The 17,078-nt window shown below is 38.2% G+C and overlaps 1 protein-coding gene across 1 annotated transcript; it reads right to left on the bottom strand.

Annotated features, from left to right (window-relative positions):
* Positions 1 to 5,717: 5,717 nt before the first annotated feature.
* On the bottom strand, positions 5,718 to 15,800 carry LOC146169633 (dnaJ homolog subfamily C member 11-like). Its single transcript, XM_083388897.1, has 16 exons — positions 15,666 to 15,800; positions 15,458 to 15,584; positions 14,583 to 14,653; positions 14,127 to 14,228; positions 13,870 to 13,998; positions 13,461 to 13,583; positions 13,253 to 13,326; positions 12,344 to 12,548; positions 11,887 to 11,969; positions 10,833 to 10,949; positions 9,750 to 9,905; positions 9,132 to 9,201; positions 8,614 to 8,720; positions 7,645 to 7,789; positions 7,095 to 7,170; positions 5,718 to 6,732 (listed from the first exon to the last, which is right to left on the bottom strand). Exons 1-16 carry the CDS (start codon positions 15,741 to 15,743, stop codon positions 6,698 to 6,700), a joined length of 1,698 nt encoding a protein of 565 aa, XP_083245023.1. The 5' UTR covers positions 15,744 to 15,800; the 3' UTR covers positions 5,718 to 6,697.
* Between the last annotated feature and the right edge of the window lie 1,278 nt (positions 15,801 to 17,078).

The following is a 17,078-nucleotide window of genomic DNA, read 5'->3' as shown; positions in this document are numbered from 1 at the left end:
TTACACTTTGTTGCAAAAATCATGTCATAACCTGGTGTAACGATGATGTAGCGGTTAATCAGAAAAATACAGGATATCAACGACGTTTCAGTCGCTAACGAGCCTTCATCTAGCAACACGAAAAATATCAAACGACCTTTGGCGGTGCACGAAGCTATTCCACAAACTTAAATCGCCGGTAATTGGCGCAATAACGCGGCGATTTGGCGACTAGGATTCGGCCGCGAAACTCATTACGACCACTACGGCGCTAAACCATTCGAGGTAACGTGCCTCAGTGTGTGAGTGTAGCTTTCCTCAATTGAGCCGAGCATCGCATCCGCTGGTAACAGAGCCTGGTGCTATTAGGTTCAACGAGCCCCGATGGCATTGCACTTGAGATACTTGGCAACGCCAGCCCTCTGCCATAGAACACACCCTCGTTGAAGGGGGCAACTTCGATTTACCGTTGTAACTGGGCACTTGTGCGACCGGGCGTCGACGAAATTATGTTTGTTATCGCAATCGAACTACCGTCAAACACCAATCTAAGATACTTGGCAAAATATTCCTGTCAACTGTACTCTTTTATTAGCTGCTGCCAGGTCTCTGCCACAAAACGACGATTTAAAATCAAGATTTCTGCCCGGAATTCTGCCTTTTTAACAGTTCAGTATGACCGCAAAACCTGCCCCACTATACGTTCAAATAGCTTCAAATCTCGAGAGCTGCCCTAGTTAAGGTCATTTAAAATCTCGGGCAAGCTCGCGGTAACGACCCAGCTAGGCGACCCCCTTGGAGATCGGTGGCAGTTAAATTAACGATTTATTTGCCGAATTGATCGACAAGAAAGCGCACGAGTGGCATAAAAAGTCCAAAGTTTGGATTTCGCTTCTTTAGTTCCGTTCTATCTTTGTGCTGATCTAACATTTCGCGAATTCCGATCTGGCAATGCACTACGCTGCAAGCACGAAAGCTGGGTTTTGCGACCAAATAACCTAGGTTACTAAATATTTACCGTTTTACTGTTTGTTACAACGCCTTGGGTTTGTAAAAACAAGGAATTGACTTTGCAAGTTGAATACAACCGAACTGAGACTGGTAAGCTCTGTTCCTTTTGCGACGGCTTATATTCTTTCCGCTGCCTTCTTAATCCGCATTGTAGCGCGCTGGCCACAGGAAACAATTCATTCGCTGTAATAACAACAAGTCTGGGCCTTTGTGGCACTGTTTGTGCAATGCCACTTCGCACGCCGGCCCTCGCAAGCGTCAGATAAGGGCCATTGTCAAGTCGCTTGTCCACCAGACACGATATTGTCCGACTGCAACCCGTCTGCTATTGTTCGACTTCCAATTCGCTACAATAACTGTTTGCTCGTCTCGCTACACTCTGCACACACTAACAAATGTTATTGCACTTTCGTTTGCGATACGCGTATTTGCACAAGGGAAGTCAAAGCGGCGGCTACTTCTCAAGGCCCGAAAGGCAAACAGGGATTCTAAATTCCCAAGATACCGACGAGCTTAGGCACTGCTGTACTTTTGCTTATTCCTCCAGTCTAATCCTACCAAAGCAGTTGGACCGAAAATTATTCAACCGTATTCTTCTAAGTAAAATAGATCTGCTGTTGCTCTCATACCAATCTGAACCGCATTGGGAGCTTAAATCTCAATAATGACGGCCAAGGCCATAAAACTTACGCTACTCGTGAATCTCGACTCTGGGCCTGATGTATCATGAATCACAGCGTAAAACCACGCAACGGGTGACGACAGGTAAGGACGTGTTATCAAAGCTGCGTGACTCACTGGTAAATAAAGGGTGTGTGTGGGGTTAGTTATGGATAAGTAGTTATCTAAAACCTCGATTTGGGCAAATTCCGTTCATCTTTGTGTAGATTTTATGAAGCATGTCTGACCCCAACGGCTTAACTACAATACGGAATAGTTTTGGTACATATCATGCGAATACCGACTTTGTACGAATAGTTTGGATAAGTATGACCATTTTGATCACACAACGTACTTGTCATGTCGGACTACAGCAATTTTAATTCCGTACAGGAATCGAAAAACACAACGACAACTGAAGTTAATTTCATTCACATCACTCCAGTTTTAGTGCCACACTCACGGTACAAAGTGTCCACCGCAGGCTTTTCCGACGATAGTCCTATTTTCGGCTGTTTGTCAACCTTGAAACTATCAAAATAAGTCGGCCGTAATAACTGTGCGAACCAAATCGCAGTCGCTTCAAGCAATCGTAGCCTAGAATCAGATCAAAGGGCCACAAGCGGCAATTAAACACTCGTCGCATGAAGCTGCACTCGAACGGCCGCCGCGACTTAATTCGAATAAAGCAGAGCGGCAAACATTCCTGAGCCGATGAAAACAAAGGCGATCTGTCGCGAAGATGCGATTTTAAGTTGCAAGCGGACTGCCAACTTCGATGCAAGCGCCGTCGCCTGAGAGATGTACTTGAAAAACCTTGTTTTCTTTTGCGTTGGAAAGTAAAATATGTGATACTTTTTATTGCTAAGTGTTATTTTGCCACACTCTGACAGGGAAACCCATTATAGTTTTAATGCCGCTTGTCCACTATGCTTTAGAGTTGTTTCGAAGGCTTGGGATTATAATGTTCCAAGATTCTCCCTTCACCCTTATCTTACCTCAAACCTGATAGATTTTTACGTTTAATTTTCAAGCAAATTGTTGTTATCAATTTTTACGATTGTGTACAATGTTTTGCTAACTTACAAAGTAATGAGTTTTATCATAGTTTGTTTTATGTTAAATAAACCAAGTCAGGGTTCACGAGATAGCATTTAAAAATCCCAAAGGAGCATTGGTGAAAAATGGAAAGGCATGGGCGAGTTCCTAAAACGCAAAGCTGTTTGTTTCTACAGGATCTCGCCAGTAATTTTCCGCGGTATCGGAATGTGTCGCTATAATCGAGTGGCATTGTTTTGCGAAGGCAAACCCGAATGAACTGATCGATCATCGAAACGAGGCCAGCAAAAACAAACACTCCGGACAGCGGAGTCACACCTTCCACAACGGACAGCTCAACAAGACACGCAAATCCTCGATACGGGCCCTTTTCACACGCTAACTCGCAATACGCTCATTCAGTTGATTCAGTGCGTAAGCCCGTGTACACAAAACAAGTGTGTTGTAGCGAGGCGAAATGAGAACATCCCGTTGGTATTGTACAGCAGGTATATGACCGGCAATCTTTGACCAGCAATTGCGCGCCAAGGCGATGCGTCATTCAAGTTGTTGGCGCGTGATTGGCGCATAATAGAGATAACATTACAAAGTACTCTCGTACGCTCGTATTATGCTATCTGTACCTCATTACACGGATCAGCTACTGGCAGCGTGATGTGGTTGCCTCGCTGCGCTGGTGAAAACATCACGTGAGCCCGAGCATTTCAGGTTAAACAGGCGCCGGAAATGAATTTTGTTCTGACATTTCATCATATGCGCCGTCGGTCACAATAGGTTTTGGTCACTGAATTCATAATACCTATATTACGATTGGTATATTGTTTTGTCAACGTTTTAAAACACTTTTTTTTTTCATTGTTTTATTTTGAAATAAAATTGTAGATTTGAAAATTCAGTAAACAGTAAAGCAACATGTTTTTTTTTGGCAAAAAAAAAAATATATTCACGAAAATTAATGGATGAAGTAGCCAGTTATAAACAACCACGCATTTATCCAATCAACCGTTACAGTAGAAGTTTTTCTCTAATTTAACCCAAAATTCTGCCTTTTAAAATCTTTCCTAATTTTACAGAAAAACCGGTGCGTAACAGTTTGACTATTTCTATTCTATTCTGTGCTCAGCGAAGCTATCCTTCTTGGTATTTGTGTATCTACGGCAGGAAAGTGCGTAACACTATACAATTTTCACCAAAAATGACGCCACTTTTCCATTACTCGCCATATTTGTTCCCCTAAATAAGGTAGGTCCTCAATCCAGGCGTCTCAACAAAACGGTACGGCCGTAAAATATAAACAGCTTTACCTGGAATCAAATTTTGGTCCATACCCTGTGCTTTATTTAACGTCACCGTTTCCGTTTTGTTGCTTTAAAACAGGATATTACATCCTCAAAATGTCAGCCACAGCTCATAAATCGTTTGCAATATCCTGAAAGAGTAACATTTCGTCGTGCTACAACCTATTTCTTTAACTGACGATTTGGATTGAAATCACACCCATGTCGTCTAAATAAATATTGCGAAAAACACATATAGTCCAACAAAGGAGTTTAAAATTAGGCCTACTGGATAACTAAATTTTACAAACTCGTGGTCTTTATTATCCGGTGTAAAACGAAACACAAGATGTTGATAAACCTTACTGCGTTGAACGCTATACGAACTCAACGATATCGATTGCTACATTTGAATCAACGCCCATAGTGAGGCTGGAAGGGTTCGTTACGGCTTGTCGTGCCTCAAAGGCAACCAGAATAAACACGTCGAAGTGACAAACTGACTTTAGGTGTGGCGCGAGGAGATTTTCTCCCCAGCTTATTGTTGACAGAAGGAGAAATACACAAACGCTTGACTGAAACTGTCGCCGGTTGAACGGCTTTAGTAACGCCTTTTAAGTAACGCTTTTGAGGTCGTTAAACTTGCACCAAGCCTGTTAAAGTGGATTTCGAACTTTACCGAACAAAACACAATGTGCTTGCTGATAAAACTACACTGCAAATATGTTTCGATTTTTGTACAAAAGCGGATGAAAGATTTTCGTTTGAATTTCCAACAAACGGCACACTATTAGGCAATTTGCAGCGAGTCGATAAAAGTGTTCGGAAACTCTGTGCTTTGTTGGGATATTCTCTTTCAAATTGAAATCGCTTACAAACACCTCGCGAAGGTGGTGAGCAATACTTGATTGGAATTTTATTTTGCGATGACATTCCTTACATTCCATTTTCTTCATAACCCTTCGGTTCTCCGATTCTAAATTTGTTTTTATTGCGCGATTTTGTTGGAGTGAGTCACGCTTTTACAACTTTGTTTGCAAACTATCTTCAGATCTTAAAAACAACAGGCAGCACTCAAATTGACCAAGAAATACAGCAAGCCATTTATCTTGGGCTTACTTAAACTTTTTCTCACACAAGCATGGTAACAAGACCCATCAAACGTTAAATTAGACTTTTAATTTGTACAGTATAAACGTTCAAGGTAGCCGGAATTGCGCTGCGGTAAACTATTTAGTAGTTGTTTAAACCATTACCAGATTAGTTCAATCATCGGCCATTCGTTTAAGTACGCCAGGCAGGACCGCACTGTCACTAACAATAAACCACTTTGGTTTGTTTAAAACTACAAAACGCTAAGAACTGTATATTTCTGACAAACTTATATCAAACAACAAGTACAGATGATAAGGACACTGCAGCTCACTAATCAACACATTTTCAAAAAGTCGGCCAAAACTGATTTTTTTATGAACTATTTGGTTTGCGTGTCTCTGCAGTTTTCGTATCAAAATCATAAACTACATACAGAACTATATTTTTTAAACGTTTCGAATAACTCTATTCAATTTTAACATAGTCATTCTGTATGGGCTTTGTTACTAAAACCTTCAACATTATGCTCCAAAGTCTATAGAATTCCTTTAACCATTGTTCGCTGCCTTACAAAAAATGTAATGCTTATCACTAAGTGTTTTTTTTTATTTCTTTTGATAATTCGCTGGAGACAAAACGTTGGACATGGAAATCATGCACACTGCTCGAAAAATTGCTGTTAAATATTGGTCATAAAAATTTTACGGGAGTCAACTCGAGAACAACAATGGACGTCACAATATATGGTGTCAGGCTCGATACTGCGTTTTCAAGCACCACAATGAGGAAACAAAATTTCAGTTACGACAAAGCCTTAGCGTTGGGTACCGCACAGACGATTCAGGCAGCGGTCATACTGAGAACAGCATTAGGCTTATAAATAAAACGCAACCGTTCGATACGGTTGGAGCGGTAAAAACGTAAAACATTTGAAAAGCGAGAAATACCACCAGCACATACATTTCCTAAACCAGTGGTTCTTAACCTGTGCGTAACCTGTGTGTAATTACACCCGGAGAATTCATTTTTAAGTTTAGAGAGATAAACGTGACAATGGTTTTAGATGCTTAATGTTTAGATGAATACAATAATTTGAGTTGTTTTAACTTAAATTTGTTTGTTTATATACTAATTGATCGTAGATCTAGACTTTCTCAATTTGTAATTGAAATCCATTGAGTTCTTCGCCGAGGTAACGAGCCTACAAGGTTAAAGATCCACTATCCTAAACGAATCGCTAAGTTTTATATAGATTCATTGTCGGGCAGGTCTTGACGACAAATGGTACTTAAAACGACTTTTTTGTCGCCACGCGATAAGACGTCTGAAAAATACGACAAGAAAAAAAAACAAAAATGCGAGCGTTCAAACACGCTAAAAGGTACCTGGGGCGCCCTGTAAACAACACAGCAACAAACCGCGAGGCAGAAACGCACAAAAAGCGCCAGGCGATATTACTGGCAGAAAACCGCTTGAGTGCTTTTCCTTGTCGTTTAAAAACCGCAGAAACTTCGCTCCCGCCGAAAGTTCCAGAATAGCGAGGGTCGGGTTGCGAAATTCCGGGGGGCGACAATCGCCGTTTAGGGGGCAACGGCAGGGGTGGCGGCCGCGGGCGGTCAGCCGACAGAGTCCCTTTTCTCGATGGAGTGGCCTGCGACGAAAGACAAAACGCATTGCGGTTAGAGCCGTTGTAGTGCGACAGATCGGGTTAATTAAATCGCGTCACAGGTAGGGTTTGGTTTCGATCTGATCGGCATGGGAAAAATTTGAAGTACAAGAGCCGTTTCAAGCCGTGTGGGAGGCGCAAAAATGCGTTTTCTGATGCTGCACAGTGTAAAGGTTTTTATTATTCAAATTGTTGAAATTCGTACACTGTAAAAAAATAAAAATAGAAGATTTTTTTGGTGAAAATATAATTAGAAAACGAACTATACGAATAAACGATACTTGATGTAGTGCGAATTTTTGTTGCGGTATAATAATCCCTTTAACATAATACTCTAACCGACTTACTTTTTAGTGGTATTCTTAACGCGTCGTGGTCGGCGATCGAAACCTGATGAAGGCCGCCGCGGAACTTGTACGTGACCTGAAAAACATAAATAAGGATTTAGCAACGAAAATGTGTAAGAGATAAGTGTCCCCCGTGAACCACAAATGCTTAACGCAGCTGCAAATAAAACTTTAGATTTAGTAAAAGAATTAAACAAAATTAATCAAAAGACGTAGCAAACATGTATTGTTTTAAAAATATCGAAAACTCTTTTAAAGAGACATCACAGTTCTTCGATGTACTTAAGATCAGAGTAGCGATCTATCAGGTCAAAGGACTTGCAATATACTTCTATAGGAACAAATTAGCAGTAATACCTATAGTAATTCTCATTAGTTTAAGCACCATGATATTTAACTTTAAGTGATCCAGGCAAAAAAACGTCACTTAAAAATTAACATTCGTTGGCTGCTTCCAAGTAAAAAAAAAAGCTAAGTAAAAAAAAAGCTAAGTAAAAAAACGGCAACCGTGCAACGGTAAAAATCCTGTGCGCGAAGGGGTGTGTTTTACCTTGAGCTGCTTCTGTCCGCCCGGGCAAGGGTCGTAGAATCCCGGCAGACCGCTTTTTGTGATGTTGGGCGGCAGTCGGACTTGCGAGTTGTCGACGAGGTTCTGTAGAGCGATGCGCACGTCAACCACCCTAGCCGGCTGAAAGCTGGAGACAAAAAACAGTGAGGTCCTGCAATCGCTTTGCGTGTTCTTGGCGAAAACTTGACGGAAAATGTCCTGCTTAGTTGTAATAACTTCAATTGACTTGAGGAAAGTGAACTTGACTATACTCTCTGTTTTTAAATAAATTTACTTGACTTGAGTTTTGGGGAAAAACGACTTGAATTTGACTTAATTAATTTCCGCAAATGATATGATTTAAATTTAGGTGCTTTAGTTAAGCACATTTTTCTAACCTTTTTTTTCAAGTTTGATAAAGGCTAACTTGCTATATCTTCCGTTTTTGTTGTTCGATATGCGAAATATTGCTCAGAATACAACGAAGTTTATATGTTAAATATTTGTTTACGATGTCAATGCTGTGATCTGGGTTTGATTTGCTTTGACAATAAATTGGTGGGACTTGACTTGGACTTAACTTATTTTTCAAATGACTTTATTACGACACTGCGGTAAGTCCCGATTGCATTTCAGTCATTTTCGATTAAAAAACACAACATAAGGCGTAAAATGTTAAAGTGCTTTTGCGGTGAAATGCTGCTGTTCTGGCGCATATTTCACAGAATATTTGCGTAGGATTTCAGCGTAAATCTTTGACATATAAAATTGCGTTATGCAAGTGTGAAGTTACGAACAAAAACGTAATACACATTAGTTGTAATTTTAGCATGAAAGTTTGTCAATAGGAGTTACTCGGGGCAAAATTATGACCGTCTGGCAATATAACCAGGATTTTGTGTCAGCGGTCAAAAAGTCGGACCATATCTACTGAAGATCTAAAAGCTAAATGTCGCTGAACTACGTACTTACCTTTCGTTCATCACAAGACGCCCGTACAGCGCTTCCACAATTACCAGGCCCATCTTTCTTTCCTCGACCTGAAGTTTTCGCTCAGTCGCCCCTCGCATCATTCGAACCTGCAATCAACGCACTATGATATACTTGAGTTCCCCAATCAAACCATTCAACCTGGTATAGTCATTTCAATGGGAACCACAAACGAAAAAAATATCCCACAAGTAAAGAGTAACTTTTTGATTGTTTTAATTTTACGGACGATGATGAGATTATGGAGTACTGGGCTCTGAACACCCAATGAGCGAGAAAATCCATGCTGAGTCCATAAGTACATTACATAAAATAAATAAACGCTAATTTAATTGGATAAAATATGGTTGGTAACTTCCATATAAGCATTTTAAGTGTCAGCTAGGATGTCTTAAGGTTCTTCAGGAAAAAGTTATATTAACAAATCTTGTCGTATTGTCAATACGCAAATCAACACGCTGCCATGTAACATGGAAGAGGAAGCGACTAGTCGCACTTACAATGTATTCAGCTTCTCTGCGATTTTGAAGCGTTTCTTCTTGAAGAGATTGTTCATTTTCATATTCTTCCCTGAAATGAAAATAAGTATTGAGGTAATGTATTACAGATTTCCTAACGTTATATCAATGACCTTTAACAAACGATACTAAACACATTTGTTTTATTAAACTGCAATGCTTAGAGTAGCTTAACGATGACATCTAGCGGAATAAAAAAAAAGCAAAATAGGTTAATACTTAATAGTCCTACTTTTACTTAGCTGGCGGCATACTAAAAAAATCTTCTCATTTTGCGGCACACTTTTAACAGAACGACAATACAGTAATTTTCCAATCGCCCTTAACACACGACAAACTATATGTAAATGTCTCAAAATTATCAATTTATAATGAATAGTGCGTATTTCGTCTTAAATGTTGCGCCTTGCGTGTATGCCTATTGGTAATGCAAATACCTTTTTTTCCGAAATTAAAAAAAGTTTCGCGACACACAGTTTGGGAATCACTGGTTTTAGTGATTAATATTCTCAACTTAGACAAAAATTAAAGACAGATCGAAAAAAGAAACTTTGTAATCGAAAAAAAGTATGCCCGGGGTCAATAAACAATCTAGCTAACCTTTCGCGTTTCCTTCTGAGGTAGGGTCGCACAACAAGCACATGAACTGCTGCGTACACAGCAAGAGGAAACACCGTTCCGTAGAAGGCCGCCACTACGTTGACGTCGTCGGACAGAATGATGGGCATCGTGTACGTTTGGCTTGCCCTTGTCAACCTAAGCCAAACGAAAATTCGATTTAGTGCTAATTTCGCTTGTACCACATCGTGCATTTAGCCGGTATTTTATGTTCTTTTAAAAGGCTCATATCACAATTATTTTGGAATACTAAACACGGATCTGTTCATAATCTTCAATAGAAAAAGAGTGGCCCAAATAACTGATAAAAGATTCATACTTTTATTTTGCAAACGTTTCGGCAAGTGCTTTACGCACTGATGATGGCATAAGCACATGCCGAAACGTTTGCAAAATAAAAGTATGAATCTTTTATCAGTTATTTGGGCCACTCTTTTTCTAATGGACAATTATTTTATTCTATAGTAATTTGGTCTATGTAGATCAGGTTTTAATGTCCCTCTAAAAAAATTTCACACAAAGAAAAAATTATTTCAGTTAGCAATAGCATAAATATTGAACGAGCGAAAGTCCTGAACAAATAACTATATTTGTTAAACAATGGAACTAGTATCAGTTTCGCCGAAATGGCAAAATATCCTGTTTTTTTTTTGTTTTTTTCGCAGTTGTGCATCTTTAAGGAACACTGTTCGGTTTACTAAAGCTTTTGTTGTTTTTCAGGTGGATTTGAACAACAAATATTGTCAGAGACTCAGAGGTAAATATATAGAAAATGTTTAGTACTACTTGTTATTTTGTTGTAAACGCATTACGGATTCCATTTACGTAGAGACACCTATAAATATTAAATAGCCAGTTTCTGAATAAGGTTTCGCGATAAATAGTGAGCATTTTCCTTAAAATATTGGCCGTTTTGCAATTTAAAAGACAAGTGCTTGCTGACAAGCCAAACACGCCTTTCATAACAATTAAAAGAGATTCTATCGTGTTTGAATAGATTTACGTGTAGCTACATTATTTTTTTTTTCGACAAAAATGGCGGAAACAATTAAGAAAATGGCATACTTCAACTTTACGGAGACTCCGAGCGGTACGCCGATATTGAGGTGCGCCGAAACGGTTGAGTGCTGGGAGACCTGGTGTTCTGCCCCATACTCCACCATGCAACCGAACGTTCCAGCCCTGCAGGAAAAAAGAATCGCCGATGGTTATATCATGTGTGTAGGATTTGAGTTGCCGACAATACCAGGGTTGGTAACTTATGACACATCGTACTAGAATTACTCAACCTTCACAATTGTAGCAAGGGTGCCGATTCAAAAACTTGTTATGTCGAAATTTAGTTTTACGTCGAAATTTTCGTCGTAAAAATGTTTTGTGTTATGGCTCCATGGGTGTAGGATTTGGCCTGACGAATACGATCGTATCGAAGCAGATGCCTGATCGAGTGATCGTAGATCACAGTATACAACCTTTTCATAATGTTGGAAAGGGTGCCGATCCAAAAACCAGTTTATGTATAAATTTTAGTCAAGGTAATTAAACCGACGCAGCATGTAGAAAAATGTAGAAAAATGTATGTTTCGGATAAAAGGCAAAGGGTTTTCATCATTAGGAAAAAAATCCGAGGAACGTTTATACTTCACGTTTTTTCCGTTTCGGGAGTTTATCGGATCGGGTGGTCTTACTTTTTCGAAACTACCAGACGCTTTATAATAAATCCTGGAAAGCGTGGGTTTAACTTTTTCTTCATCCGGCAAAAGGGAACATACGTGAACCGGTAGAAGGCCAAAGGGTTTTATTTATTGTTTTCAGAGTGATTTAAAAGTTTAAAAGCAAATTAGACATACATGTATAGTTGTATACGCTGGTTACATTTAACGTAAATTTTGACAATTTTTAGTGTCATAGTTTAAAACATGTCGATGCCGTTAGCATTGTGCTGGACTAAGAAGTGATTCAAAGTGAACGAATATCACCAAGATAACTTCCCTAGGTTGTTGAAAATGATTACATTTGGAAATTCACAACGTTACCACAATGTTATCTACTTATTTTAGACATCTACTACAATATGTACCATAAATTAGCGACAAAATGCGACCTGTTATTCACTTACTTTAGCGCGCATTTCAAGTTCGCTTTTTGATCGGGCCTCTTGTAGGTGAGACTTAATACGCCGAACGAGTGTGGAAAACCAAGCTGCAGACAAAGAAATAGTTTTCATGTAAAGTAAAAAAGGTTTTTTATTGGCATTTTAAATAAGATAAAAATCTGATCTAGATTCGCCAACGTTTGGAAGACATCATGCTCGCTAGAGGTCTACTTTGCAAGGTCAGCAGTTTATAAAGTGAAAAGTTGAGGGTGCCAAAAGGCCAACAACAAAAATGAAGTCGGCGATAAGAGTGGAATTTGATGAAACACGGTTGTACGAAGTTTATCAACAGCAAAACACAAATTTATCAGAATCACTAACTGTTTTTTTACTGATTTTTTTATACAAACACGTTTACCAACCGCGACGGACATAACTCGTCCTAACTAAACAGCGCGTCCAAAAACACTACAAGTTTTACCTGCAACTTAGCCAGGGCGCGGAAGGCAGTCGAGTCCTTAACCAGGTTGGCAGCGAGGTGGGGTGCGTCGCCAACTGAGAGGTCTAACGAGCCATACATCGATTCAGCCATAACCCGCCCCAACTGGAGATGGGGCCCTGGCAGGGTGACCGCTAGCATGTCATCGTCTATCATCACCCCCACTGGAAACTGGGCGATCGCGAACCTGGGACAAGGGTAGGTTAGAGGTACGTACGGGTTTTTTGAGTAGTAACACGTACAATACGAACGCGGGTTTAAATGGCTGATCTGTTGCTTTTAGGCTTTAACGCGTTTAAGAAAGCTTGATTATGATGGACATTGGGTCGGGGTTCGTAATAGGGGCCTTGAGCTTGCAAAGGGGCAGTTCAAACGGAATGGCAGAAAGAAAATATTAAAAAGCCACGGAAGAACGACAGTTCATGTTATGTAAACAGTTTATAAAAACAGGAAAAACGCCATAACATACTGTTTTTCAGTAATAAATAAAAATGCAACGGAATAAATAGTAATAATGTGATGAAAAAAATAATCAAAAATTTTTGTAGACACAAGAAAACAAATAGGGTAAAGCAAACAGAGGAGATCAGAAAAATTGTACATATAGGTTGGTTAAACAATAAAAAATTGTGTGACAGTGTGCCATTTGTAGTTAGTTATTCAAAGAATTTTCATTATCTTACACCATAATTTTTTAGCTTAGCCAAAGGCAAGCCTTTTCCTGTGTTGCCAAATCACACAGATGACCAAAAAAGTTATGAGATTATTGCACAACAAAATTTGGCAATATATATAACAAAATATGTTTATAATGGTGCCTTTGTCATATGTCGAGTAACTGTCTTTTGAATTACAGTAATAATCAGACTAAGTTTAAATTGCTTTACTCACACTCCACCCCCAAATGAGTAGTATCCCTTCATTCCTAAACTGAATGCACGAGAGTCGGTTGCACCAAACATAAACTGAAATTTAAAATATATATTACATTTCAACAGCGGAATACTTCAAATTACCATACAATTGCATTTGTAATAAAGTAATAATTTTTTTAACTGCATTGGGAAAACAAACATAGCTTTCATAAACTTTAACTTACCTCGGCCCATGACTTTCCAGTGAGTGTCTTTCTCATTGCAACATTAAAACTTCCACTTCCATTACCATTGGTTGACTGCAGATTTCCACTTAAAGTAGCAGTGTGAGACATTGATAGTGGGGCCTATTTAAACAATAATTTTAAAAACATGATAAAAACTATAATAAGTTTCTCACATGGACTTATAGAATGTATGTATATTAAATAAACTACAGAACATTCAAAGTATAACTTGGGGTTAAAATATAATTACGAACGAAAATTAAACAATGATTTTTTTAGCTGTTAAATGGTCTATATATATATATATATATTCTTTTCTAGGCTTAGATTTTAAATTTGAATTGAAGACATGATTCAATGGCTTTAATATATTTTTTTTAATCGTAAACATTTTCAGCATGCATACCTCTATTGATTGTGACATAGACATTTTGGTGATGTCAGGCAAGGTTATCTGCTGGTAAGCGATGTCATCATTATTCAGTAGCTGGTCATCAAACAAAGAAGTGGCATTCACAGTGATGCTCAAATTCCCCTAAATGCACAACTTTGTTTACAGCCTTGAAAGTTGAAACCATTACAGACTGTTAGCAGTTAACATTACAATTTATTTTACTGTAAATTTTTTTTGTGCTACAATGAATATTCAAGCTAGTAGCATACGGATGGGTTTGTTCTTTCCTCCAGTTTATGTTGAGCTCTTAGCCTCTGGATTCTTTCATATTCTTCTTGCCTTTCTTGAGGAGTTTTTCTTCGTTCAATCAACTGAGTAAAGGTACACAGCAACAAAAATTAAACAGAAATTTGTCACATTAGTTCAAAAACAAATATGCAAGGGCACATCATAATTACATTGCCCAAAGAAATGCAACAGATTAGTAGATTGTTCGCCTTTTTACATACTTGCAAAATCAGCACATCAGGGAAACAGAAAATATAAAAATGGCTTCATTCTATAATAATTTTATGGTTGATAATAAATTGTCTAGGTATAATTACTACGTAGAGATAAAGAATTATAAAATTTATTTTTGCGATGAAAACTAATGTGATACTGTATGTCGTTAAGAAATAAAAAGGTAGACAAGATTAATTATTGTCACAGAATAACTGCATTACCTGCCAATCAGAATCCAACCCTTGTTTTCCATAGTTGTCGTAGATGTGTCTTTTTGCAGGGTCACTTAAAACTGTAGAAATAAATTATAAAGCGAGGTTAAAGTTTTAATAAAATGCAAGTATTAACTATTATGTATGGTGAATTTTTGTGCAAATGAAAAAGTACATAATTTCTCAATTAACCCTAAAGATTATTTTAAAATTAGGTCATTCCACAGTTCTTGTGTACAGCTTTAAATTCACAACTGAATCAAGATTTTAATTGGTCTAAAACAGCGTGGTCCAACTTCTTTTCATCACGGGCCAAAAACAATCATTTTGTTATTTTGCGGGCCAATGTTTTTAAATAGCGATCTTTAGGCTTATTGCTGGCAAATTATACATAGCCTCTGGCAGTGGTTCTTATGCCTTTCGCCCCCCTACAAAAAGCAATTCAGCATTTTCAATTAAATATCACTAAGACAACTTGAAAATAGTTAAGTGTGTTGAAAACTTTTTAGTTTAGTTGGTTGAATTGGCGTTAAACTGTAAATTCAGGAGGCTTTTCGCATTGGCCACACAACAAATTTCTTGTGCTCGACACATTGATTTAAACAGTACGTTATCTTGTTTCAAAAGATCACCAGGTTAAAAACCACTGGCCCATGGCATATACACTAACTTTATGAAATGTACACCTTTGTTCAGCTACGGTAGTTATGAAATCCCAAAGGATCATTACGTCAATTACAATAACAAAAAAAACATTTAAGCGATATTGTTAAATTGCAGAAAAGCTGACTATCGGTTCTCGGGCCAACTTTGGCCCGGGGCCTACAATTGGACCACACTGGTCTAAAATGTAAAAATAGCAGAAAATGCACAGGAAAAGATACCTGTGTATGCAGTTTGTATCTTTCCAAATATCTCAGATGCTTCTTTGTTATCTGCCCTATCATGCTTATCCGGATGGTAAACCATACAGAGTTTTCTATATGAGCCTTTTAGATCATCCTGGGTGGCCTATGTAAAACAAATACATAATGTAATCAGCCTTTCATAAAACCCCACAAAAACTTTAAATCAATAAACAAAACACCTTACATTTCTAGGAGCATTTAGAAGGCTATAGTAATCCTCATTGTCAACCAGATCCTCCAGACCAGAAGATGGCAATGCCATTGTTTAGCATAAAATATTACACAAAACCTTAACGTTAGTTTTGTTGTAGGTCATGCTATACAAGGCAAAAATTAAAGACATTAAAGTCCCAAAATATTTATGATAAGAAACAATTAGTAAATATAAAACTTATATTAGTGGTCTTTTCAAATATTATGTTGTTGTTGCATCTGTGACCTAACCCCTAAAAAGTACTTAATGGATGGATTTTACATGTTCCAAAAATCAATGGATACAATACACAAAAAATATTTATAATTAAATAAGGAAGATACTATTTACCCGCCAACATGTAACTGAACTTTGAAATTCTAGTAACCAATCCATTTTTGATATATGGAAGAATGAGCCGGTTACCAAAGTTCAAAATTTAAGTAAATAGTAAATTGCTAGGAATTAGTTTGCAATTGCAACAAAGAAGTAATTTCTTGTACTGCCAATTAACCAAATAAACCAACCAATAAATAAGAAAAATACACAAAAAATGTTTTACACAATGTAATATATGCGCTTGAAAGACTTGACAGTGTATATAGCCCAGATTGGAAACTTTAGATTTTGGGCGGGGGAGACGATTTTGCAGTTTAAAATTATGTGGCTGTATAAACATTTTGGCCTAAATTTGCGCGGCTGTAATAACTTTATTTGTAAGATTTGCATGGCTGAAAATGGAGTACTATACTCGGGACAAAAGTTCCGTGTGTTTGAGCAATTTTTCGCGGCTGACCGCATTTTACGTTGATTTTGCATGAAATGCGGGGCTATGACCGCGGCTGAGTGGGAAAGCCCTTACTTTGCAACCTGGTATATAAGCTTCCGGTTCCCAAAGAGCCTAGCCTATAGCCCTAGATTTACTTTATTGCCCTTAGTTGACGGTTAACAATGGGGGTCTAAGAATTAAATATCAGCAATAAACAGAAATTAAATTACCTTTCGTGGGCCACGGTTAACTGGCTGTTACTATCACATCTCTACAATCTATGTATGCTACAAAAAACAGTAATTAGATTTTATCACGCGGGGTGTGTTTTTTTGGGGTCTGGCCGCCTTGCAACCTGTATGGCAAGGCCAGTTTCAAGAAATGCTAATTAAAAAACAATGAAGCGGGTAATACTAATTTACGGAATGATGAATGTTCGGAATGGTCGGAACGCTCACTAATTTACGGAATGGTCGGAATTGTCGGAATGGAATGAATAGGGCCGAAACTAATTTGATGAATGGTCGGAATAGAACGAACTGTCGGAATGGAATGAATGAAAGCTGTAGGAACAGAATGAACTGTCGGAATTAAATGAACGAAGCTGTAGGAACAGAATGAACTGTTGGAATGAA

The sequence above is a fragment of the Ascidiella aspersa genome, chromosome 1 (assembly GCF_963924565.1).
Source record: "Ascidiella aspersa chromosome 1, kaAscAspe10.2, whole genome shotgun sequence".
Classification (NCBI taxonomy): Eukaryota; Metazoa; Chordata; class Ascidiacea; order Phlebobranchia; family Ascidiidae; genus Ascidiella; species Ascidiella aspersa.
This window is presented reverse-complemented; position numbering and strand designations above follow the sequence as displayed.

Bases quoted from the DNA above. Each gene is read 5' to 3' on its own strand.
- LOC146169633 (XM_083388897.1), bottom strand. From the start codon at position 15,743: ATGGCATTGCCATCTTCTGGTCTGGAGGATCTGGTTGACAATGAGGAT. The intron at 13,584-13,869 runs GTATGCATGCTG...TTGTTTAAATAG, and splicing joins CTATGTCACAATCAATAGAG to GCCCCACTATCAATGTCTCA. The intron at 7,790-8,613 runs GTAAGTACGTAG...TTTTGTCTCCAG, and splicing joins CGTCTTGTGATGAACGAAAG to CTTTCAGCCGGCTAGGGTGG.